Genomic DNA, 21,658 nt, shown 5'->3' on the forward strand with positions numbered 1-21,658 from the left:
CTCCACTTGTCTGCGTGGTTCCCCCTTCCCCATCGGCGGCTGGCACAGGGCAGGGGCGCTGCGTCTCCCCCGGGGACCATCATGTCCCTTCCCCTCCCGGCCTCAGCTGCCACCACCCCCCGAGGAGGCAGCGAAGGGCAGGACCCGCTTACCTGGAGGGTAAAAGTCCTGATCCTGCCTGGCCGCTGGCCAAGGGCAGGGCAGGAGATGGGACCTCACCTAACCCTGCCTTGGTGCCCACATCCCACCCCTCCCCGTTCTGAGGGACACGAGAGGGGCCACGTTCTCCTCCGTCCTTTATTCAGCACCGGGGCCGTTGGGTTTATACACAGTATAAAGGGGGGGCCCCTCCGCCGGCTCGGCCGCCCCGCGGCGAAGGGCAGCGTCATCACAGGCAGGACACGAGAGCAGGGAGTGGGGGGGGAGCTGGTGGGGGTTAAATAAACCTCTTGGCCGTGGGGACGCGGCCGAGGTGGGGTTCCCATGCCCGGCCGGGCCCCGCTGCCCTCGCACTGGTTTAAACAGTGACAGGAGAGACTTTAATCATTAACAAATCACAGCAAAGTTTACAGCGAGTGGTTTTCCCTCTGCTGGGAGGGGTGGGGCAGCCAAGCCCCCTCCACATACAGCCTGGCTCCCCCCAGGGCTGGGCAGAGGGTTTGTGGGGGCCCCAAACCCCCAGTGGCTGAGGGAGGGGACCCCCCCCACGCTGCTGGGTGCTCCAGGAACCCCCCCCTGCGCTGCTGGGTGCTCCAGGAACCCCCCCCACACTGCTGGGCGCTGCCGGGGGGCAGGCACAGAGGAAGGGGGAAGGCAAAGGCAGGCAGGGGAGCCACCCCACACCACAGCTACACCCCGCAGTGGATCAGGCATGGCAAGGACACGACCCACAGGGATGGGCCAGAACGGCCCCCCCTGGCACAGCTGGCCCAGTAACACAGCTCTGCCCCTCCCAGCTCTCACCCCCAGTGCCACGGGGGCATTCCCCAGGAGGCTCCTTACACTCTCGCATTCCCCCGACGTCCCCCTGATGTCCCCAGTCCCTCGGGTGTGCAGGAAGCTAACGAAGGCGGGGAGGAACGAAGCGGGGCGGCACAGAGGGGGCCAGGAGCCGGCTGGCGGGCGCTGGGAGAGCCCAGCTGGGCACGGGGCTACAGGATGACGCAGGGAGGGCGGCTGTTGGTGATTTTCTCCAGCGGTTCCCCATTCCTCGCTCTGCGAATCGCTTCGATCAGCTGAGGAGACAGAGGAGAGGGGGGTCGCGCTCGGGGCCGGCCTCGCTGCGAGGTCTGGCAGGGGAAGGGGCGCTCGGGGTGGGGGATGTGGCAGTCAGGAGTGCTTGAACCGTCCCTGCTCTCCCCACACAAGCAGCAGCTCAGGGTCGCACCGTACCACGGCAGGACCCCTGCAGGGCTGGGTACTTACGTCCTTCTCGTAGGGAAAGCCTCCGTTCTCCAGCTTGGAGAAGACCAGCTGCCCGTTGATCTCAATCTCGAAGGCACCTTAAAGGCACAGAGGGACGAGGTGTGAGCCGTGCTCCTGCCCTGCACGGTGCTGCCAACCCCCACGCCCGTCCTGCAGCCGTTCCTGCCACGCCAACCCCTGGCACAAGCATCCGGGAGGCAGAAACGCTGCAGTGGTACCCCCAGACCTGCCAGACTGTACCCCCCGGTGGCAGGACCAGGCTGGCAGAGCACACAGGGCACCCCTGGAGAGCTCGGGGGGCTCCTGCCCCGCTCCTGGCAGACCCCCAGGCTCCAGAGTCTCTGCACTCCCCGAAACCTCGGCGAGGGGCAGCCCCTGCCATACGCAGCGCTCAGGCAAGCGAGGCACAATCCCCCCAGCCTCACGGCAAGGCTTACCCCAGCTCAGCCCCCTCTGCCCTCCCCAAACGCAGGGCTAACACCCAGCACCACGGCGGGGGCGGGCTGGGGTCCCCAACCACGGTGCAGCCCAGCAGTGACCCCACAGTGCTGGCTGCAGCGGGGCTGTGGCAGGCCCTTACCTGTGCCCCCCAGCCTGGACTCGATCTCGATGTCGGGGTACTCCTCCTTCACGGCGCTCGCCAGCTCCTGGTACGTGGGCTCGAAGCCGCAGGGCTCGCTGGGGGCGGGGGGAAGCGGGTGAGAGCTGGGGCCTCGCCGCAGGGAGCCCCCGACAGCACCCTACACCCAGACCCTCCCCGTCCGACCCTGCCCCAAACCGAGGAGCCCCCAGCACCCACCTCCCCTGCTGCTGCCTGCACCCCCACAACAGCCCCCCACCCCCTGCCCCCCAAACCCAAAACCCTCCTGCCCCTCTGCACCCCCTCACTCCTCCCCAGGAGCCCCCCAGCTCCTACACCCCCCAGCCCCCCCAATCCCGGTCCCGTACGACCCACCGACTCCCCCCCGCAGAGCCCCCAGCCCCCCACATGCCTGAAAGCCCCTCCAGCACCCCGCATGCCCCCTCCCAGTTCCCCCAGTTGCTGCCCCCGGCACCCCAGTATCCCCTTCCCCAGTCCCTCCCACCCCACCGCCCCCTCCGGGCCCCTCACACCCCTGAGGGCCCCTCGGTCGCCGCCATTCCCGCCGGTTCTTCGCGCCCGGAGCCACCGCGACCCCCCGCAGGCGGCGAAGCGGCACCGGGGGAAGGAGCCCGGGCCCGGCCGGTGCTCACCAGTACTCCACCACGATGCGGACCCGCCGCTCGGACTCCGGTTCGGCCTCGGGCCCGGCCGCCACCTCGGCCCCGCCGCTCATCGCTGCCGCTCCCGCCGCTTCCGGGTTGCCGCCACGTGACGCGGCGCTTCCGGCCGCGCGGCCCCGCCCCTCTCGTCTGCTCCGGGCGGGCCGCGCAGCGCCACCTGCTGGCGGGAGGAGCGCACAGCGCCGGGGCCGCCCCCGCTCCCCACGGGAGCCCCCGGGGACCCGCAGCGACCCCCGTGGGACCCCCACCGACACCCACGGGACACGTACAGACCCCGTGGTACCTCCACAGACACCCGGGAGGACCCGCAGCGACCCCCGCGGGAGCCCTATGGCCCCATGGGGATCCGCATGGACCCACAGGACCCCCCACTGCCTCCCATGGGACCCCCCCGTGGGGGTCCTATAGGGCCCTGGGACCCGCACAGACCCCAGGGGATCACCCACGGACCCACGGGACCCCCACGGAGCCCATGGGACCCTCAGGGTCCCCACAGGGACCCCCTGAACCCCCCCCATGGGCACCCCTCTGGGGATGCTGTGGCCCCATGGGACCCCCAAGCACCCCATGGAGACACACGCCTCCCCTTGGGGCCACCCACAGACCCCACGGGGCCACCCACAGACCCCACGGGGCCGCCACCACCCCATGGGTACTCCCACAGCACCCGGGGACGTCACTCGTTTCCCCATAGGGTCCCCCAAAGCCCCATGAGAACACCCATAGCCCACACAGAGACCCCTCCCCATAGCACCCATGGAGACCCTCAAGGGACCCCACCCTCTGTCCCCATGGGACCCCCACAGATGCCCTAAGGGACCCCCACATCTCCCACTGCCCCCCCCCCATCCCATAGCCCCCCCTCCAGGGTCCCCACATCCCTCCAAACCCCAGGGGACCCCGTCACCTGCAGGAGACCCCCATGAGACCCCCACCCACCCCATGGGGTCCCCCCCTGCCCCAGGCCCTAGACTGACCCCGTGGGACCCCCCACCCCATGGGGCCCTTCCCGCCCCCCATGTGTGGGGACCCAAACCTCACAGCCTGGGGCCAGGGACCCCCTGGGGGGGGGGCTGGGATGGGACACACAGGACCCGGACCCCCAGAGCAGCCCCAGGGCCCTGGGTCCCCTCCTGGCTCGGCCGCTCCTGGGGTCACCCCGGTGCATTGTGGGAAACTCCCCATCACCACCGCGGGGTCGTGGGATGGGGGTTCGAGGGGTTTGGACCCCCCGTGCCGGCTCGGGGCTGGGCTGGGTGCCCCGTCCCGGGGCTGGGGGGGCTAGGGGCACCCCTGGGCGGCGCGGGGGGCCGGTGCGGGCGGCAGGCCCGGGGCGCCATGATGTCAGGCGGGGGCGGGAGCTGGCGCAGGTAGATAAAGCCGGGGAGAACAGGAATCCCCGGTCTGGTCCGGCGGGAGGGTGGCGGGACGCGGCGGGCGCCTGCAGGTAGGAGCGGGGCTGGGCTGGGGGCTCCCCGCACCGCGGGGCCACTGGCCACCCCGGGACATCGGCCCCATCCCGCCGGCGTGACCCCGGCCCCCCGCCCCTTCCCTCCCACCTTCCTCCCGGCTCTTCCTCCTCCTCTGCCGCCCTGGCACGGCCTCGCCGCTGCCGCCGTCCCGCAGCCTCCGCACCCCCGGCCCTGCGGCCCCCGGGGCCCTGGGGAGCCCTGTCCCATGGCCGCGGCACCCACCGAGACCCCTGCCCACAGCTAGGGGCCCTGGGACCCCATCCCGTAGCCCTGGTGGCCCTGGGATCCCATCCTATAGCCCTGGGGGCCCTGGGACCCCGTTCCTTAGTTCTGGTGGCCCTGGAAACCTGTCCCCTAATCCTGGTGGCCCTGGGATCCCAAGCTATAGCTCTGGTGACCCTGGGACCCTGTCCCCCAATCCTGGTGGCCCTGGGAACCTGCCCTACTGCTCTGGCGGCCCTGAGACCCTGTTCCCTAACCCGGTGGCCCTTGGACCCCATCCCATAACCCTGGTTGCCCCAGTCCCCCTTGCCCTATAGCCCTAGTAGCCCTGGGACCCCATTCCATAGCCTTAACATCTCCCAGTCCCCCTGCCCCACAGTCCTGCTGGCCTGGGGATCCCATCCTGTAGCCCTGGTGGCCCTGGGACCCCATCCCTTAATGTTGGTGGCCCTGGGACCCTGCCCCTTAATGTTGGTGGCCCTGGTTCCCCTGCTCCATGACCCTGGTGGCCCTGGGGCCCAGCCCTGTTGTTCTGACACCCTCCATTCTCCTGCCCCATAACCCTGGTCCCCTTGCCCCACAGCTCCAAGGCCCCAGTCCCCCTGTTTGTCCCAGACCCCAGGGACACCCTGTGTCCCCCTGCCACCATCACCACCCCGTCAGAGTCCTGTCATGGCCATCAGGACAGGGCTGGCATCGGGGTGACCTGAGGCCACGGTGATGGGCTGGTGACAGGGCTGTGCCACTATCCCAGGGTCCCATGGGGTCCCCATCCATCACATCCCCCATCAGCCCCTCCGGTGTCCCCGTGTGGCTTTGGGTGGCCCTGCACCGTGTCCCACCGTGGGTGGCAGCACCCGACGTGACCCCTGGCTGTCCCCCGTGTCCCTGGGCTCACCCTGGGGCCCGGCCAGGCACGGAGACCCCGGCCCCTGCGGCACAGCCAGGGCAGCGGGGACGGAGCAGAGGGTCTGCACCGGCGGGACAGCCGGGGCAGGGACTGGGACATGGCGGGGACAGGGATGGGATGGGGACGCGGGTGGCAGCTGCGCGGTGGCATCGGTCCTGCCTGGCCATGGACTTGGACCCCAGGGGGCCGGGGGGTGAGGGACGGGGACGGGCAGCGGGTGAATGATTAACCCGGCCCCGCGTGGCACCCCGGGACCGGCGGGGCCCAGCGAGCGCGTGCCCGTGGCCACCGAGTGCCGCTGGCGCGGCTGCGGGCACCGCGCGTGTGGTACGTGTGCCGCGTGCCGGACGGCCCCGCGCCATGGCCGGGCTGCGCCTGCCTCTGCCTGGCCCGGGCGACCGGCGGTGGGGCCAGCTGTGCCGAGCTGTGCCATGCCAAGCCGTGCCGTGCCATGGCAGGGCTGGCCCGGGGCCGCGCACATCCCACAGCCCCATTGCAAACGATTTTGGGGCCGAAACCGGCGCGTTGGCCGGTGGCCACGTGCCCCCCCGAGCTCTGCGGCACCGCACGGGCGCTGGCACCGGGGCACCGGCGGCGGGGGGTGACGCCGCAGCGTGGGGGGCCGTGCTGGCGGGGGGGCTCGGGGCAGTTCCCACGGCGGGCGCGGGCGCCGGCTCCCTCGCCCCCGGCCTGCCGGCGCGGCCGCCCCGGCCCGGATGCCAGCGCGGTGAGGTGGAGCTGGGAGCGGCCGCCAGAACTGGTTTGGCCGGACCCGAGGAGGTGTCTGGGCTGGGCCGCCGCCATGCTCCCCTTCCTGCTGCCGCCGGCGCCCTGCTCGCCTGGCACGGCTCAGCCTGGCACAGCTCAGCCCAGCAAAGCTCAGCCCGGCACGGCTCAGCCCGGCACAGCTCAGCCTGGCAAAGCTCAGCCCAGCACGGCCTGGTAAAGCTTAGCCTGGAAAAGCTTAGCCTGGCACGGTTCAGCCCGGCATGGCTCAGCCCCACAAATCTCAACCCGGCAAAGCTCAGCCTGGCTCAGCCCAGCCCAGCTCACTTTGGCCCAGTTCAGCTCAGCCCAGCTCGGCTCCACCCCGGCCCCAGCCCGGCTCAGTCGGTGTCTCCCGGTGCCACCAGCCCCCCCGTGGTGACGTGGTGGCCCTGGTGAGGGGGGAGCAGCCCCTGGCTGTGCCGTGCCGTGCCATGCCACGGCAGTGGCGTGGGGCCCACGTGGAACCCGTCCCACGGGGGCTGCCCACGGTCACCACAGACCCCCGGCCCCGCTGCCCCATGGACGAGGCCCCGGAGCCTCGCGCGGTGCAGGACCCGCTCTCTCTCCCCCCGCAGATGGTGCCATGGACGGGGGGGCTCAGCAGAGCAGCCCCCGGGAGCCCCCCGGGCCGGGCGGTGCGGAGCAGGAGGGGGTCCCCGGCGAGCGGGACGGGGGCGAGGGGCCGCCCGAGCTCAGGCGCTCCCAGCCCCTCCTCATCCACGGCGGCAGGTGGGTGGGGGCGCGGGGGCCAGGAGGTTATGGGGGGGGGCCGGTGGATTCGGGGGGCACAGGGACTGGTCTGAGGGCACTCAGCCCCTCCTCTGCCCGCAGCTGGCCGCTGCCCAAGGAGGAGCCGCGCGCCTCGTCGCTGCCCACCATCCCCAACCCCTTCCCCGAGCTCTGCAGCCCCTCCAACTCGCCCATCCTCAGCAGCGCGGCCCCGGGGCAGGGACCCCCCCGCGAAGGCACCTCCCACGTGAGTCAGGGGGCTGGGGGCACAGGGGGGGGTCCTGGCACCCCCTGGGGATGGGGGTCTCCCTCCTGGGGTGTGTGGGGGGTCCTGACGCCGCCCGGGCGCGCGCCGGCAGGTGGTGAAGGTGTTTGGCGAGGACGGCGCGTGCCGCTCGCTGGAGGCGTCGGCGGGGACGACGGCGCGGCAGCTCTGCGAGACGCTGGTGCGGAGGACGCGGGCGCTGCAGGACCACAGCTGGGCCCTGGTCGAGCTGCACCAGCACCTGGCCCTGGGTGAGCCGCTGGCACGGCACGGCGTGGCGTTAGGCCCCCCCCGGCTGCCCCGCTGAGCCCTGTCCCCCCCCCCAGAGCGGTGCCTCGAGGACCACGAGTCGGTGGTGGAGGTGCAGAGCTCCTGGCCCCCCGGCGCCGACAGCCGCTTCGTCTTCCGCAAGAACTTCGCCAAGTACGAGCTCTTCAAGAGCAACGCGGTAAGTGGCCGCTGGAGCAGAGCCCGCGGGTGTCCCACGGGGACCTGGATGTCCCGTGGGGACCCTGAGCACCCCGTGGGTCTCCCCTGACCCCCCTGTCCCCCCGCAGTCCCTCTTCCCCGAGGTGATGGTGTCCAGCTGCCTGGAGGCGAATAAGAGCATGGCGCACTCGGAGCTCATCCAGGTACGGGGCCACCGTGCAGGGCCGTGCCGTGGGGACCCTGCTGTGCCATGGGGGATCTGCTGTGCCATGGGGATGCTGTGGGGACCCCACTGTGCTATGGGGGATCTACTGTGCCATGGGGACCCCGCTGTGCCGTGGGGACCCGCTGTGCCATGGGGATGCTGTGGGGACCCTGCTGTGCCGTAGGGACACCACTGTGCCATGGGGATGCTGTGGGGACCCCGCTGTGCCATGGGGGATCTGCTGTGCCATGGGGATGCTGTGGGGACCCCGCTGTGCCATGGGGGACTCGCTGTGCCATGGGGATGCTGCAGGGACCCTGCTGTGCCTTGGGGACCCCGCTGTGCCATGGGGACCCCCACGATGCCATGGGACCCCACTGTGCCGTGGGGACCCCGCCGTGCCCCTCAGCCCTCGTCTCCCCCCAGAACTTCCTCAACTCGGGCAGCTGCCCCGAGGTCCAAGGCTTCCTGCACCTGCGGGAGCCCGGCCGCAAGGTCTGGAAGCGTTTCTACTTCTCCCTGCGCCGCTCCGGGCTCTACTACTCCACCAAGGGCACCTCCAAGGTGAGGGTGCAGGCGGGGGGCATGGCGGGGGGCTGCGGGGGGCCGGCCCTGATGCCCCCCCCTGCCCCAGGACCCCCGGCACCTCCAGTACTTCGCTGACCTCACCGAGTCCAACATCTACTACGTGACGCAGGGCAAGAAGCACTACGGGACCCCCACCGAGTTCGGCTTCTGCATCAAGGTGGGGATGGCCCTGCCTGCCTGCCGGGGGGCTGGGGGGTCCCTGTCCCCCTCCCCGTGCCTTCCCCTGCCAGGGGGGTCTGTGCCCCCCGCGAGAGCAGCCGGGGCTGCCCCGCCACGGCTCCAGCTTCTCCCCGCAGCCCTACAAGATGCGGAGCGGCACGAAGGGCCTGAAGCTGCTCTGCAGCGAGGACGAGCAGAGCCGGAGCTGCTGGATGGCGGCTTTCCGCCTCTTCAAGGTGGGGCCTGGCCCTGCCGGGGTGGCACCGGGCCCTGGGCTGGGGAGATAGCGGGAGGGATGGAGGAGGGATACTGGAGGGATACTGGAGGGATGCTGGAGGGATACTGGAGGGATACTGGAAGGATTCTGGGTGGATACTGGAGGGATGGTGGAGGGATGCTGGAGGGATGCTGGAGGGATGCTGGGGAGATGCTGGAGGGACACTGGAGAGATGCTGGAGGGATACTGGAAGGATACTGGAAGGATTCTGGGTGGATACTGGAGGGATGGTGGAGGGATGCTGGAGGGATGCTGGAGGGATGCTGGGGAGATGCTGGAGGGACACTGGAGAGATGCTGGAGGGATGATGGGGAGATGCTGGAGGGATACTGGACAGATACTGGACGGATACTGGAGGGATGGTGGAGGGATGCCGGGGTACTGCCAGCGGGATGTCCCCATCCCTGTGCCAGAACAGACGCAGGACGGGTGTCCCCGTCCCCATCCCCATGCGGGGCAGCTGCAGCTGTCCCCATCCCCAAGCCGAGAGGATGCGGGGGGTCCCCGTCCCCACGCCCAGCGGGTGCTCCCCCACCCCGCTGCGGGACGGAGGCCCCTGGGGACCCCCCAGCTCACAGGGCTGTGTCCCCCCCCCCCAGTACGGCATGCAGCTCTACCGCAACTACCAGCAAGCGCAGGCACGGCTGAGCCAGCCCCCCTGGCTCGGCCCCACGCCCCTGGTGAGTGCTGTCCCCCCCCCCGCAGCCCCCAGCCCGTGGGGACTCCCCCGGTCACCCCCACTCTCGCCGTCCCCCCGCAGCGAAGCGTCTCGGACAACGCGCTGGTGGCCATGGACTTCTCGGGGTGCACGGGCCGCGTGATCGAGAACCCCAGCGAGGTGCTGACGGCGGCCCTGGAGGAGGCGCAGGCCTGGAGGGTGAGTTGGGATGCGGGGGTGCAGGCGGGGGTCCCCCCCGAGCCCACCCTAACGCCCCCTCTTTGCTTTGCACGGCCAGAAGAAGCCGACGCACCGGTACAGCCTGCCAGCAGCCTGCCAGAGCTCCCCGCTCAGCGCCGGTGAGCAGCCAGGGGGTCCCTGCCCCGGGTGGGGGGTCCCTGCCCCGGGTGGGGGGTCCCTACCCCGGGTGGGGGGTCCCTGCCCCGGGTGGGGGGTCCCCTGTGCCTGACGCCCGTCTCCCCGCAGCCATCCACCGCACCCAGCCCTGGTTCCACGGGCGTCTCTCCCGGGAGGACACTCAGCAGCTCATCGGCCGTCAGGGCTTGGTGGATGGGTATGGGACCATGGGGGGGGTCCCTGGGGCTCATGGGGGGGGATATGGGACCCTTGGGGAGCACATGACCCCAGGGGTTATAGGGCCCTGCAGCTCATAGGGTGATGCGGGACATCAGCGGGGATGGGGGAGACTTGCCAGGGGGGCATGGGGGTGCCAGGGGGGTTGGGACCCCCCAGGGTTTGTGGGGGATCTGCAGCCCCTGGGGGTTCGGGAGCCTGGGGGTTTGGGGGGGGGGACAGGCACCTGGGGATCCCAGGGGTGTACAGGACCTGGGACCTGGGACCCTGGGGGTGACCCAGGGGTGGCAGAGGGGGCCCGGGGCCAGCGGTGACACCCCCCCGGTGCTCGCAGCGTGTTCCTGGTGCGGGAGAGCCAGCGCAACCCCAAGGGCTTCGTCCTGTCCCTGTGCCACCTGCAGCGAGTCAAACACTATCTCATCCTGCCGGTGAGTGCCGGGGGGCTGGGGGGGGGGAATGGGGGCGTGGGGTCCTGACCCGTGTGCCCCGGCAGAGCGAGGAGGAGGGACGGCTCTACTTCACCATGGACGATGGGCAGACCCGCTTCGCCGACCTCATCCAGCTCGTGGAGTTTCACCAGATCAACCGCGGCATCCTGCCCTGCAAGCTGCGGCACTACTGCACCTGCGTGGCCCTCTGAGCCCGGCCCCGCGTGGCACGGCTTGGCACAGCCCGGCACTGCCAATATGGCACGGCTTGGCACAGCCCAGCACCACCGTCAGGGTTTGGCACAGCCCAGCACCACTGGCACAGCTTGGCACAGCCCGGCATGGGGCAGCAGGATCGGGGCCAGCTCGTGTAGGGACAAGGACGGCTCCCCCACTGCCCGCCCTGCACCCCGGCGCTGCCCGCGGGGTCCTGGGGTGCCGGCGCCTCTGGTCCCCCCCCGACTCAAGCACTTTCTCCCCCCGCCCCACCAGCACCAGCCCTGAGTGTCCCCGAGTGTCCCCGTGGGGGTCTGGCACTCCTTGCCCCTGGCCAGGCAGGCTCGGGGGTCCCCAGCCCCAGGAGCGGGGTCCCGGCGGGGGGTGAGGGGGGCACCCACCGCCACGTCCCCGCGAGGCCAGTTGAACTGTGACGTGTTTTATACCACTGAGAATAAAGGTTATTTTTTCAGAGCTGCCGCCTCGCCCCGCTGCGGGCCCAGCTGGGGTGTGTGTGGGGGGTCTGCCCCCACAGCCCCCCGCTGCCGCGGGCACGGGGCTGGCAGTGTCCCCATGTCCCACCGTGTCCCCGCAGCGCCCCGAGTCCCGCACAAAGGCCCCTCTGTGCGCCCAGGGCACCACGTGCGGCTCAGCCGGCAAATCCCTGAGTGAGGGGATTATCCAGGGGGGATTATGGGGTGGATTTGGGGGGCTGGGGCCAGGCCAGCTGCTATTAAAGGCAGGGGGGGGGCCGGGCAGCGGGGCCGCGGCCGCGCCATGGCTCCCAAGACGGTGCTGATCACCGGCTGCTCCTCCGGCATCGGGCTGGCACTGGCCGTGCGGCTGGCACGGGACAAGAAGAGCCGCTTCCGAGGTGAGCGGGGCCAGGGGGACCCCCCCTTGTTCCTGGGGTGTCCCCACAAGGGGGCTGAGCCGCCTCTGCCCCCCCCCCAGTCATCGCCACCATGAGGGACGTGGGCAGGAGCGGGGCGCTGGCGGCGGCGGCGGGGCCGGCGCTGGGCCGGACGCTGGAGGTGAAGCAGCTGGATGTGTGCAGCGAGGGCTCCATCCGCGCCTGCCTCGACAGCATCCCCGGGCGCCACGTCGATGTCCTGGGTGAGCCCCGGGACCTCCCTCCCACCACGGCCCCGGGCAGCCCCATGCCATGGACCCTCTGTGTTGGGGACACCCCGTGCACCAGGGACCCCCTGGCCCCATGCACCAGGGACCCTCCGTGACAGGGACATCCTGCACCAGGGACCCTCTGTGCACTGGGGACCCTCTGTGTTGGGGACACCCCGTGTACCAGGGACCCTCCACACCCAGGGCACCCCATGCTAGGGACCCTCTGAGCACCAGGGACGGGGTGCGGGAGCCCCCTGCGCGGGGGGCAGCCCCACTGACGCCCTGTGCCCGCAGTGAGCAACGCCGGGGTGGGCATGGCGGGTCCCCTGGAGTGCCAGAGCCTGGCGGCCATGCAGAGCCTCATGGACACCAACTTCTTCGGCCTCGTCCGCCTCGTCAAGGAGGTGCTGCCCGACATGAAGCGGCGCCGCAGGGGCCACATCGTGGTCATCAGCAGCATCATGGGCCTGCAGGGTAGGGAGGGGATGGGGTGTCCCAGTGGGAGCAGCCCCCTGCCAGCCCTGACCAGGACCCCCCGCCCCGTCCAGGCATCGTCTTCAACGACATCTACGCGGCCTCCAAGTTCGCGGTGGAGGGTTTCTGCGAGAGCCTGGTGGTGCAGGCGCTGCGCTTCAACGTGGCGTGAGTGCCGGGGGCCGGGGTGGCCCCACCGGGGTGGAGCGGGCTGGGGGCGTGCCGGGGTCCCCAGTGCCCTGTCCCCGGGCAGGATCAGCCTGGTGGAGCCGGGGCCGGTGCTGACGGAGTTCGAGGCAAAGCTGTACGAGGAAGCCGAACGCGCCGACTACTCGCAGACCGACCCCGAGACGGCCGACATCTTCACCAACATCTACCTGAGGAACTCCAAGGACGGGTTCACCAGCCTGGGCCAGACCCCCGAGGACATCGCGGAGGTGACAGACGGGCAGGTGGCCCCGCCAGGCTGGGGGCTGCCCCCTTCCACACCCCCCCCGCAGCCCCTGGCTGGGCTGGGCTGTCTAGAGAAGCCGCAATTAGCCCTAACGAGGAGCAGTGACACCCAGTTGGCAGCAGGGCAGGGGTCCTGTCCTGACAACTCCTTCCCCCTGAGCTCCATCCTGATGGGGCTGAGCCCAGCTGGGAATGGGGATGGGGTGGGATGGAGATAGGGATGGGATGGGAAAGGGTTGGGGATGTGGATGGGAATTGGAAGGAGATGGGATGGGGATAGGGTGGGATGGGAATGGGGTTGGGGATGGGGTGGGATGGGATGGAGGTAGGGATGGGATGGGAAGGGGATGGGGATGGGAATGGGGATGGGAAGGAGACGGGATGGGGATGGAGATAGGGATAGGATGGGAAGGAGTTGGGGATGAAGATAGGATGGGAAAGGGAAGAAGATGGGATGGGAATGGGGATAGGGTGGAATGGGAATGGGGATGGAGATGATGGAGATGAGATGGAGATGGAGCTGAGGATGGGATGCAGATAGGATGGGAAGGGGATGGAGATGGGATGGAGCTGAGATGGGGCTGAGAGGCTGGGGACAGGAAGGGGACAGCAACATCCCCACGTGCAGCACACGCTGCGGGTGATCGAGGCAGCCCGGCCGCCCTTCCGGCACCAGACCAACGCGGCGTACACGCCGATGACGGCGCTGAAGCACGCCGACCCCAGCGGCGCCCTCATGACCGAGGCTTTCTACAAGCTGGTGTTCAAGTACGGCGCGGTGCTGCGGCTCAGCCTCCGCGCCATCCGCCTGCTCCGCTGGAAGGCCCAGAAGGTGAAGGCGGGCGCCCGGCTCCTGGGCTTCAAATAGCCCCCTCAGCCCCGGCACCTGGGGGCACCGCGCCGGGCGCCCGGCTCGCCTCGGGGGGCAGCTTGGAGGCGGGGGGCGAGCGGGGCTGGGACCTGCCGCGGGGTTTCGCTTCCTGCTCCCAGCCCGGACTCGCACCCGCCGCCGTATTAAACCCCGGAGTGGTGTTTTTAACCAGCGCCGGGTGAAAGAGCCGAGCGGCTTCCTCCGAGAGCGCGGCGGCCGTGACGGGGCTGGGAAGGGCTGGCAGCTGCCCCCCCGCTCCCTGGGGGCACCCACCACCCCTGGCCCCCTGCACCCAAGGGTACGTGGCACTCCAGGGCCATGGCCAGGTTCCCCCTGGCCACCAGCCACGGCTGCGTCCTGCGCCGGCGGCTCAGCTGGGTGCAGGAGGTGGTGCAGGGATGGGAGCAGGGTGCACAGGGTGCACGGTGTGATCAGAGGATGCACGGGGTGTGCACGGCGCAGGGGTGCACGGTGGGTGCACAAGGGGCTGGTGTGGGTTGCATGGTGCAGCGTGCAGGGCTGCGGGGTGCAGGATGGGTGCAGGGTGGGTGCAGACACCAGGCACCAGGACCCCCAGGCACCAGGACCAGGTGTGTCAGGGGGACACCAGCACCCCGCGCTGCCCTAGGTGATCCCCTCCAGCTCAGGAGGGGTGATGGCAGGGGGGGTGCCCCTCGGGCTGGGCGCGGGGTGCTCACGCGTGGGTGCTTGGCGTGACTGCACCCAGGAGGGGAGAGCGTGGGGAAACCGCAGGGAGGCCTGGCACGGTTCAGCGCCGCGGGGCCGCTTCTCAGAAACTCCCCGGCTCCCACCGCGCTCCCCGGGGCACCAGGGACACGCCGCGGCCTCGCCAGTGCCCGGGGTGGAGGGTGCAGGGGTGCACGTGTGGATGGATGCAGGGTCCCCAGTGCAGCCCCCAATCCCACGTGCGAGGGGCTGGATGGCGGCGGTGGCACCGTGGCACCAGCCCGTGCCACACACGTGGCCTCCCCGGGCCTGGCCAGCTCCGGGCACCTTGGGGACAGGATGGGGTGGGGGGGGAGGAAGGGGAAATATTTTTGCATTATCCCCCCTTCTCGCACGAGTTGGTGGCAAAGCGGCAGTGGGGACCGCGGCGCCGGGGCTATGGCAACGGCTCAGCACCTGCGGCGCGCGCAGGGGTGACATCAAGGCGGTGGCACAGACGCAGCCGCCCCCCCGCTGTGGTTTCTGCACATTTGACTAACTTTCTCCGCTCCGGGGGGCAGGGATGGGGGGGCTGCGCCCAGCCCCAGGGAGCAACATGGGGGGGGGCCCCGGCTGCGTCTCAGCCCTCCGTGGCACAGAGCCACAGCCGCGGGAAACGGGGCTGAGGGACAACAGGGCCCCCCCCCCCAGACACCCCCAGCCCCACGGTGTCCCCCTGGGAAGCAGCAATGGGGGGGGACAGGATGGTCCCCAGCACTCCCTGCAGAGCAGGGGACAGCTGCGATGGCCTCGGCCCCACTCACCGATGCCCGCGGTGGGAAGAGGGGCCTGGGTGAAGCGAGGGGGTGGAATGGGGAGCTGTGGTGGCCTGGGCTGGGTGGGGGGGGCCCTACATCAGTGGGGGGCACCTGGGCCGTGCTGGTGGCTGAGGACCATCGTCTGGAGCAGCCCCCCTGCCATGGGGTACCACCGCGGAGCCTGGGAGCATCGTCCCCGTCCCCATCCCAGGTGCCGGGGCGGGGGCTCTGCCCGATGGGACGAAGCCGCTGGGGTCAGAAGCAGCTTCTTCTAAAAACAATTCTCTGCCGGGACTTTCCTTCCCCCCCACCCCACCCGGCGTGTGACAACCGCCAGCCACCCCCCCCCCGCGCCCTCGCTCCCCCGGGGGTTGCGCCCGCCGCCCCGGCTCGCTGCCATGCAAATGCGGCGCCAGATTTAACCCGGCCGGAGGGAATGGGCTCGGGGAGCACGCGGCTCCCTGGGGGCTTCACTTCCCTCCCGGCGACGCGTCAGGGGGGCACCAGGCGTGACGTGAACCCGCTGCCCCCGCCACGGAGCTGCCGGTGACCCAACGTGGTGGGAGCCCTGGGGGCTGCCAAGCTCCCCATGGCAGTGCCAGCGTTGGGCAAGGGCCCGGCGGTGCCCCCCCCCCACCCAAGGGAAGCACGGAGGTGGCCCCGCGCCCCGCTCACGCCTTGTCCCCCGGCTTTTGGGGGCACCCAGCTCCGGCCAGCCCATGCCGAGGGCTGTGAAGCACCAGTGGGTCCTCAGCAGGACGGCGCGGGGAGCGTGACTCAGTTGAAGGGTGGAGAACGGGGACGAGGAGGCGGCGGTGACACAGTCCCTCCTTGCCCACGCTCCCCTCCCGGCACTGCGGGGCTCGGGGTGCCGGACCCCTCGCCGAGGGGCAGCAGGAGCCGGGGGGGACGCTCAGAGGATGCAGTTTTATAGGATTTTTCGTGCGTTACAAAGCATGTTTCAACCCGATGGGGGGAAGCGAGTTCCTCCCAGCTGTAGCGGCAGATAAGGATCTCTGTCATCACCCCAAAGCGCAGGCCCGGTGCTGGGGAGGGGTTTTGGGGCCAGGCAGGAGAGGGCTGAGGGGGTTTGAGCAGCAAAGCAGCCCTTATCCAGGGAGCAGCCGGGCTGGGGAGCGGCTGCGGGATTCGCTGCCCCCAGCAGAGTTTCCCCCAGACCTTCACTGAGGGTGAACACGTGAGCCCGCTCAAGCAAGTGCCATAAAGGGCTGTAGGAGGGTTGGCATGAGCCCCCGCCCTCCCCACCCGCCGGGATGTTTCCATCTGACTGATGTGCTCTGGCACGGTGGGCACAGCCCCCGGTCCCCCACGGAAAGCCAGAGCCCACCCCACACTCACCGTGCTTCACCCACGTCCTGGAGCGGGTCGAGGAACGTGGGGCTGAACGTTGCCTTCAGTCCACGCTGCTGCCGGGCGAGCAGAGCCATCCCTGGGCTGGCTACAGTGGACACCAGTGATGGCTACCAGCCTTGCTGGGAGAAGTGGCAAGAGCATGACTGCATGGGGAGGAATTAGAGGGGCGCGTGCCCCTTCCAGCGTCCCCTTCCCAAACGCCAGCCCCTACGAGAGGGCAGCATCACTCACACACCTGGCATCACCCGCAGCTGCCTGGGATCCCAGCACAAACCCAGCCCAAGCATTTGCCAGCCAAGGCCACAGCCGACGCGTGCGCCAGGCCTCCTCCGCGCTTCTACCAGCGCCCGGTTTCGCTATGACCGCGCTCGGTAACACCCTGGCGAGGAGGATGGCGCTTCGTGACACACCACGTCGCAGGGAACGAGTCCCGAGGCCAGGGACAGGCGCCCCGGGCACCCCGCGGGAATCGCTTCTGCTCCACCGGGGTAAATTTGGGCCATTCCCGTCCCTCGCTCGCTCGTCCGAAGCTTGCTGGGGAGACAAGGGCAGCCAGCAGCAGCCCCAGGGCAGCGAGGGGCACGTTTCCTCGGTCCCTATCACCCTCCTCAACCAAAACTCAATAAACTTAAAGGCTCATTTCTTAACGCTAAAGCCAGTTTCCCGTTTAGGGGTAATTCAGCTGTAAATAAAGCAGCCAAGCGAGACAGAAGCAGCAGCTGGAGTGCGTGCAAAGAGAACAGTCCAAAGAGACATTTGTTTCATACCAAACCAGGAGCAGAATCAACCAGGCTCACAACAAACACCAGCGGCTTTTTTCCCCACTCTGTTTTCCCAGACGAGGTGATTTGCAAAGCTCCTCTGAGCTCAGAGACCTGCCCGGGGGAGAGCGCAGCCCTTTGCTGTACAGGCACGGCCCAAGGGGCTTCCTGCCGCCCACGGGGCCCCGCACACGTGGGAGGGTGCTCGGGGCCGCGCTGTGGGATGGGGACCCCGACATCAGGGATGCACGTGCCTGTCTGCACGGAGGGGCAGATCCGTCCGGCTCTCCATCCCAGCTCGGGGAGTCGCAGGCACACATGCAGCACATCAACGGTACTCATAAAAATATACGTATTTTTTTTTAATAAATGACTGGGTTGAAATTCCACAACACGCGATTGTTCAACAGCGGAGCTGTAACGAGGTCACTGCTCGTCAGCTCCAGGCAACACCGTGAACTTTTGGTTCAGCCTCTCTCCAAATCACGCCTCTGCCCGAGCAGGGGTGGGAGAACGGCGCGGTTGAGGCCAGGCGCTGCGAAAACCTCCCTCCTTCTCCTTCCTTCCCACAACCCGGCAGCCCTGAGCTGCTCGGAGGTGCTGGTTGATGGCTCCCCTGCTCGGGGAAGGCAGGGTGGGCGGCTGGAGCCCTGCTTGGCGGGAGGTGAAGAGGGGCAGAGTAATTTGAAGAGGGTTTTCAAGGATTCGGTAGCGGCGTGAGAAAGGAACCGGCGGTGCTGGGTGACACACACTCGGCGATCCGGGGAGCTTCCTGTGCAAACGACACGGTACGTTTGACTACACGCAATCTCCTTCATTTCTGTTGAACCCTGAGGAGTGTTTCCACCAGCCACGACGTGTGTGTGTAACTCAGTCGCTTCCTCCACGAAAACGCAGCGGCAGAGCTGGAGTTCCTGACCGATGGCTGCTCGCTGAGGCTGAAGGCTCTCCAAGGCCGGGTACTGCCCAGAGGACAGTCCTCAGGTGACCACATGAAGTCCTCAGGTGACCAGATGAAGCCACATCAGTGGACCCGCAGCCTCGCTCACAGAAGGGTCCTTCATCACGCCATGACAATGGGTATTCACAGGGGAGAAACCAACAACCACCCGCTCACCGTGTGTGCACCACGATGGGAAACTGGTTGTTGGAAAAGATCCTAAACCTGTGCTATCACCACGCACGTAACATCACACAAGGCAGCAAAACACTCCTTACCCCCAGCGATAAGCAGGATCTAGGATCCAGCACTCCTACTCAAGCACTCCGCAAACTAATTTATCCTTCTTCAGACATACCCTTATTGGGAAAAAATAATATAATTTTTTTTTGTACCTTAAAATTCAGGAAGGGAGGAAGTATTTGAGACAAAAGAGCGAACCCAGGTCAGAGGGAGGAATGAAATTCTGTATTTCTTGCCCCTCGGCCTCTGTGCCCCAGCCTTCCCCCGTGGAAACGGATGGATGCCCACGGGCGTTGGCACGGCCACGCTGACAAGGTACAAAAGCGATGCAGAAAGTCCATCAGAACACACCTAACGCTACATGATACAAAAATACTTTGCAAAGAATAAACATTCACTCGGCGAAGCTGTTATCGAATTCATATCTTGAGCGCAGTGACTAATAGTACAGCTGCAGAGCCAGGGTTACACTAAAAGGGCTATTTTAAAAACCAGCTTCAAAGTAACGGTAAATACTCATTTTGCAAACCAGCACATTTCACTCCGAGGGATATCCCCGCGTAAAAGCAGACGGTGTGATTGAGCTCTCGGCTCCCACACGTTCACGTATGCAGATTCTCACGGTGCCTGCTGCCAGGACGGGGTGATCCCGCTCCCAGCCCCACGCCGGCACGCTGCGTGCCAGGGCTGGCGCTGGCTGGACACCACAGCAGGGGCACAACGCACAGCGTGGTTCCCTCCTCGCTCTTGGCATCCATCAGGAAGGAGGACTTTCCATCCATGAAAACCAGGATTTCCCCCAGCCTCCATGGAGGAGCCAACCAATGACCTCACCGGGTATCCCACAAACACGCGCTGCTAAAAAACCCCAGCCCCCAAATAAGCCTCATTTCTTATTTTGCTATTACTGAGTGAGACGCACGTGGGAGTGACTTTAAAGAAAGTGAACAGAGGGGCAAGAAAAATGAAAGTGCAGTGGGGCCACACGCTCTTTAAGCCTTAGGGGAAAACCTTTAAAGAGGAATTAATAATCCCTCCCAGCGGCACGGTCTCCTCGTGTCCGTGATGAGCCATTTGGAGACCATCGGGATCGTAATACTAGAAAAATCTCCCCCTGCAGCCGTCTGCCTGGATGTCTGACCAAGCAGCGACGCTGGCAGCAGAGCAGAAAAACCTCAGAAAGGCTGAGTTAAAGCATACATTATAAAAACAAATGCACGTCAAAAAATAAAAACATCTTAAATGGCTCTTATTTTTCACAAAAATAAAAGTTCATATAAAAATTGGTCTCTGCTCCTGGTATTTTATACAGTACCACTCACCACAGCAGCTAGGCACAGATGCTACAGGACACGGAATTAGTTGTAAAAAAAAATAAATGTAAAAAGGCGTCACCTCCCCGTGACACTCATTTAAAACTGGCATAGAAAAATACTCAAAAAAATTCTTTATACTGATTAAAAACCAAACAAGCCTCCCCTCCGATCCTTTCACCTTGGAAAAATGGTCCTTTCATTTGAGCACCACCCTGTGCTCTCCTCGTGCTATGTGCGAGGAGAACTCGTATCGGTCGTGGCTCCTGTACCCGCAGACGTTGCACTCGAAGGGGTCGCGGAACCCGTGGCAGCCCATGTGGATGGTGAACATCACGTAATCCAGAAAGAGGACGCGGCAATGGTCGCACCGGTAGACCCCGATGGCTTCCCCTTCCTTGTTGATGACCTTGAAGGCGTCGCGCGGGCATATGGCGGGTGGCTTGATGATGTCAAAGGGCCTTGGGAAATCCTTCAAGGACTGGAGGCCGTTGCGGGCCTGAGCGGGGATCATCTGGCCTTGGTGGAAGGCGGGATTCTGCCGCTCCTCGTGGTTGCTGTCAGTGTCTGTGGAGTCTTGGCCGCTGTTGTTGGGGGAAAGGCCTCTGTCGGACGAGAGGCTTTTGTCCCTGAGGTGGCCATGGCTCTTCTCCACCTCCTGCGCGCTGCCGTTGGGCACGTCGGCGCGGGTCAGCGCCAGCGGGTACAGGCTGCTTATGACCGGGACCATTTCGGAGGTGGGAGCTGGCGGCGTCTGCACGAGCGGGCGCAAGGCTTCGGCCCCGAGGTAGGTGATGGCGTTGTTGATGGCCTGGTCCATCATGCGTCCTTGCATTATGTCGCTTTCCTTTTCGTACATGAAACTTGAGTTATAATTAATGTCAAAACCGTGTCGTTTCTCACCTGCAAGAGAGGAGACGTATTGAATTACCTGGGTGGGTGAAGAAGTATCTAAACTCCATGATGCCTTTTTTAAATGGCAGTAGCCTCTGGAAAGTAAAGAGGCATGAAATGTTCTCTGCTGAAAGAAGCCATTCATACACACAAGTAGCTTTTTTGGGGGGGTTGGGGTTTTGTTATTTTTTTGAAGCTCAGGCTTGGAAGCAAAAAGATCTAATCGAGGAGGTGGTGAGGATACATACTGCACAAATCATCACTACATTTTTAAAATTATTCTGGGATTTAAGGGGAATCATATTATCAAAGCTTCCATAGATTAACTTCTCTCATCTTTTTTTTCTAGAAGAAGGTAAATAATCATTAATGAAAATACTTGCAAAAGAGCTAATGGATAATAAACCAAAACACTCCATTTTCCATACCAAGACTGCAACCTTCTGTTCCTGACCTGTCCCCTGAGAAGTGTGCCCCTCTCTGACAACTACAGCGTCCTCTGAACCACGCCTGGTTTCTTTGAACTCAACACAGGTTTTCAGACAATCCAACACTGGCAGCTCTGCATAAACCAACACATTTAGGGTCACTTGATACAGGGTGAGCAAAAGAGGAGCGACACGCGTCCTCCTTGGGTGTGCTGGGGCTTTGAAAGCTCACGATGAGACGGAGCAGGACGAGAGCTGAGAGTGTACCTGAAATTCTGCTCATGCCTCTTCTAGCACGGACACAGGTGGGCTGGGCAGGACACTGCAACTAGTTTTTGTCTATGCCAGGAGCAAGGAGGAAATAAAACTGCACCTCAGAAGGACTAAAGTCACTTTTTTTGCTGAAAGTCTAGAAATAAGCAACCGAATTCTGTGGTTACCTGAAACATAAAATCGTTCCTAGCTTTAAGAAAAAAAAAAAAGGACCAGACCAAACGTTTCATGTGCAAGTGACTTGCAAACATCAGATCCACTAATCTTGTAGTTACGGTAACTCGAGTGGTGCAGATGTTTATCAGTCACCTGTCAACACCATGACTCAATGTGTATGAAACTCCTTAGGTTTCACTGCAGAGGCAGAAAACCAGGAGCTCACGTTTCTCTTCTAAAACACTCAAAAAAGGTTAGTGA

General features: G+C 66.1%; 4 protein-coding genes across 4 annotated transcripts in view; 2 read left to right on the forward strand and 2 right to left on the reverse strand.

Annotated features, from left to right (window-relative positions):
* Positions 1-279: 279 nt before the first annotated feature.
* MIEN1 (migration and invasion enhancer 1) lies at positions 280-2,770 on the reverse strand. The gene is made up of 4 exons (XM_068418811.1): positions 2,659-2,770; positions 2,006-2,103; positions 1,426-1,502; positions 280-1,235 (listed from the first exon to the last, which is right to left on the reverse strand). Exons 1-4 carry the CDS (start codon positions 2,739-2,741, stop codon positions 1,152-1,154), a joined length of 342 nt encoding a protein of 113 aa, XP_068274912.1. The 5' UTR covers positions 2,742-2,770; the 3' UTR covers positions 280-1,151.
* Positions 2,771-6,637: 3,867 nt separating this feature from the next.
* On the forward strand, positions 6,638-10,604 carry GRB7 (growth factor receptor bound protein 7). Its single transcript, XM_068418719.1, has 14 exons — positions 6,638-6,789; positions 6,892-7,036; positions 7,149-7,305; positions 7,381-7,502; positions 7,612-7,686; positions 8,115-8,252; positions 8,323-8,433; positions 8,573-8,671; positions 9,312-9,392; positions 9,473-9,589; positions 9,669-9,729; positions 9,857-9,944; positions 10,299-10,392; positions 10,458-10,604. The coding sequence occupies exons 1-14, from the start codon at positions 6,644-6,646 to the stop codon at positions 10,602-10,604; spliced, it is 1,581 nt and encodes a 526-aa protein (XP_068274820.1). The 5' UTR covers positions 6,638-6,643.
* A 781-nt stretch (positions 10,605-11,385) lies between these two features.
* LOC137673838 (retinol dehydrogenase 8-like) lies at positions 11,386-13,528 on the forward strand. Its single transcript, XM_068418876.1, has 6 exons — positions 11,386-11,482; positions 11,563-11,724; positions 12,028-12,207; positions 12,282-12,375; positions 12,461-12,644; positions 13,289-13,528. The coding sequence occupies exons 1-6, from the start codon at positions 11,386-11,388 to the stop codon at positions 13,526-13,528; spliced, it is 957 nt and encodes a 318-aa protein (XP_068274977.1).
* Positions 13,529-19,845: 6,317 nt separating this feature from the next.
* IKZF3 (IKAROS family zinc finger 3) overlaps positions 19,846-21,658 on the reverse strand; it is a 28,368-nt gene continuing 26,555 nt past the window's right edge. Inside the window, exon 7 of the mRNA XM_068418622.1 lies at positions 19,846-20,549. Coding sequence (XP_068274723.1) covers positions 19,846-20,549 — 704 coding nt within the window. The remainder of the gene's footprint in view (positions 20,550-21,658) is intronic.

Source organism: Nyctibius grandis, chromosome 26 (assembly GCF_013368605.1).
Source record: "Nyctibius grandis isolate bNycGra1 chromosome 26, bNycGra1.pri, whole genome shotgun sequence".
In the NCBI taxonomy this organism is placed as follows: domain Eukaryota; kingdom Metazoa; phylum Chordata; class Aves; order Nyctibiiformes; family Nyctibiidae; genus Nyctibius; species Nyctibius grandis.

What these genes read in the sequence shown, in the direction of transcription:
- MIEN1 (XM_068418811.1), bottom strand. Translation starts at nt 2,741, where the DNA reads ATGAGCGGCGGGGCCGAGGTGGCGGCCGGGCCCGAGGCCGAACCGGAG. An exon ending in CGCATCGTGGTGGAGTACTG is followed by an intron (nt 2,104 to 2,658) that starts GTGAGCACCGGC and finishes CCCCGCCCCCAG; the next exon opens with CGAGCCCTGCGGCTTCGAGC. An exon ending in GCTTTCCCTACGAGAAGGAC is followed by an intron (nt 1,236 to 1,425) that starts GTAAGTACCCAG and finishes CTGTCTCCTCAG; the next exon opens with CTGATCGAAGCGATTCGCAG.
- LOC137673838 (XM_068418876.1), top strand. Translation starts at nt 11,386, where the DNA reads ATGGCTCCCAAGACGGTGCTGATCACCGGCTGCTCCTCCGGCATCGGG. An exon ending in CAAGAAGAGCCGCTTCCGAG is followed by an intron (nt 11,483 to 11,562) that starts GTGAGCGGGGCC and finishes CCCCCCCCCCAG; the next exon opens with TCATCGCCACCATGAGGGAC. An exon ending in CAGCATCATGGGCCTGCAGG is followed by an intron (nt 12,208 to 12,281) that starts GTAGGGAGGGGA and finishes CGCCCCGTCCAG; the next exon opens with GCATCGTCTTCAACGACATC.
- GRB7 (XM_068418719.1), top strand. Translation starts at nt 6,644, where the DNA reads ATGGACGGGGGGGCTCAGCAGAGCAGCCCCCGGGAGCCCCCCGGGCCG. An exon ending in GCACCAGCACCTGGCCCTGG is followed by an intron (nt 7,306 to 7,380) that starts GTGAGCCGCTGG and finishes CCCCCCCCCCAG; the next exon opens with AGCGGTGCCTCGAGGACCAC. An exon ending in AGGAGGCGCAGGCCTGGAGG is followed by an intron (nt 9,590 to 9,668) that starts GTGAGTTGGGAT and finishes TTGCACGGCCAG; the next exon opens with AAGAAGCCGACGCACCGGTA.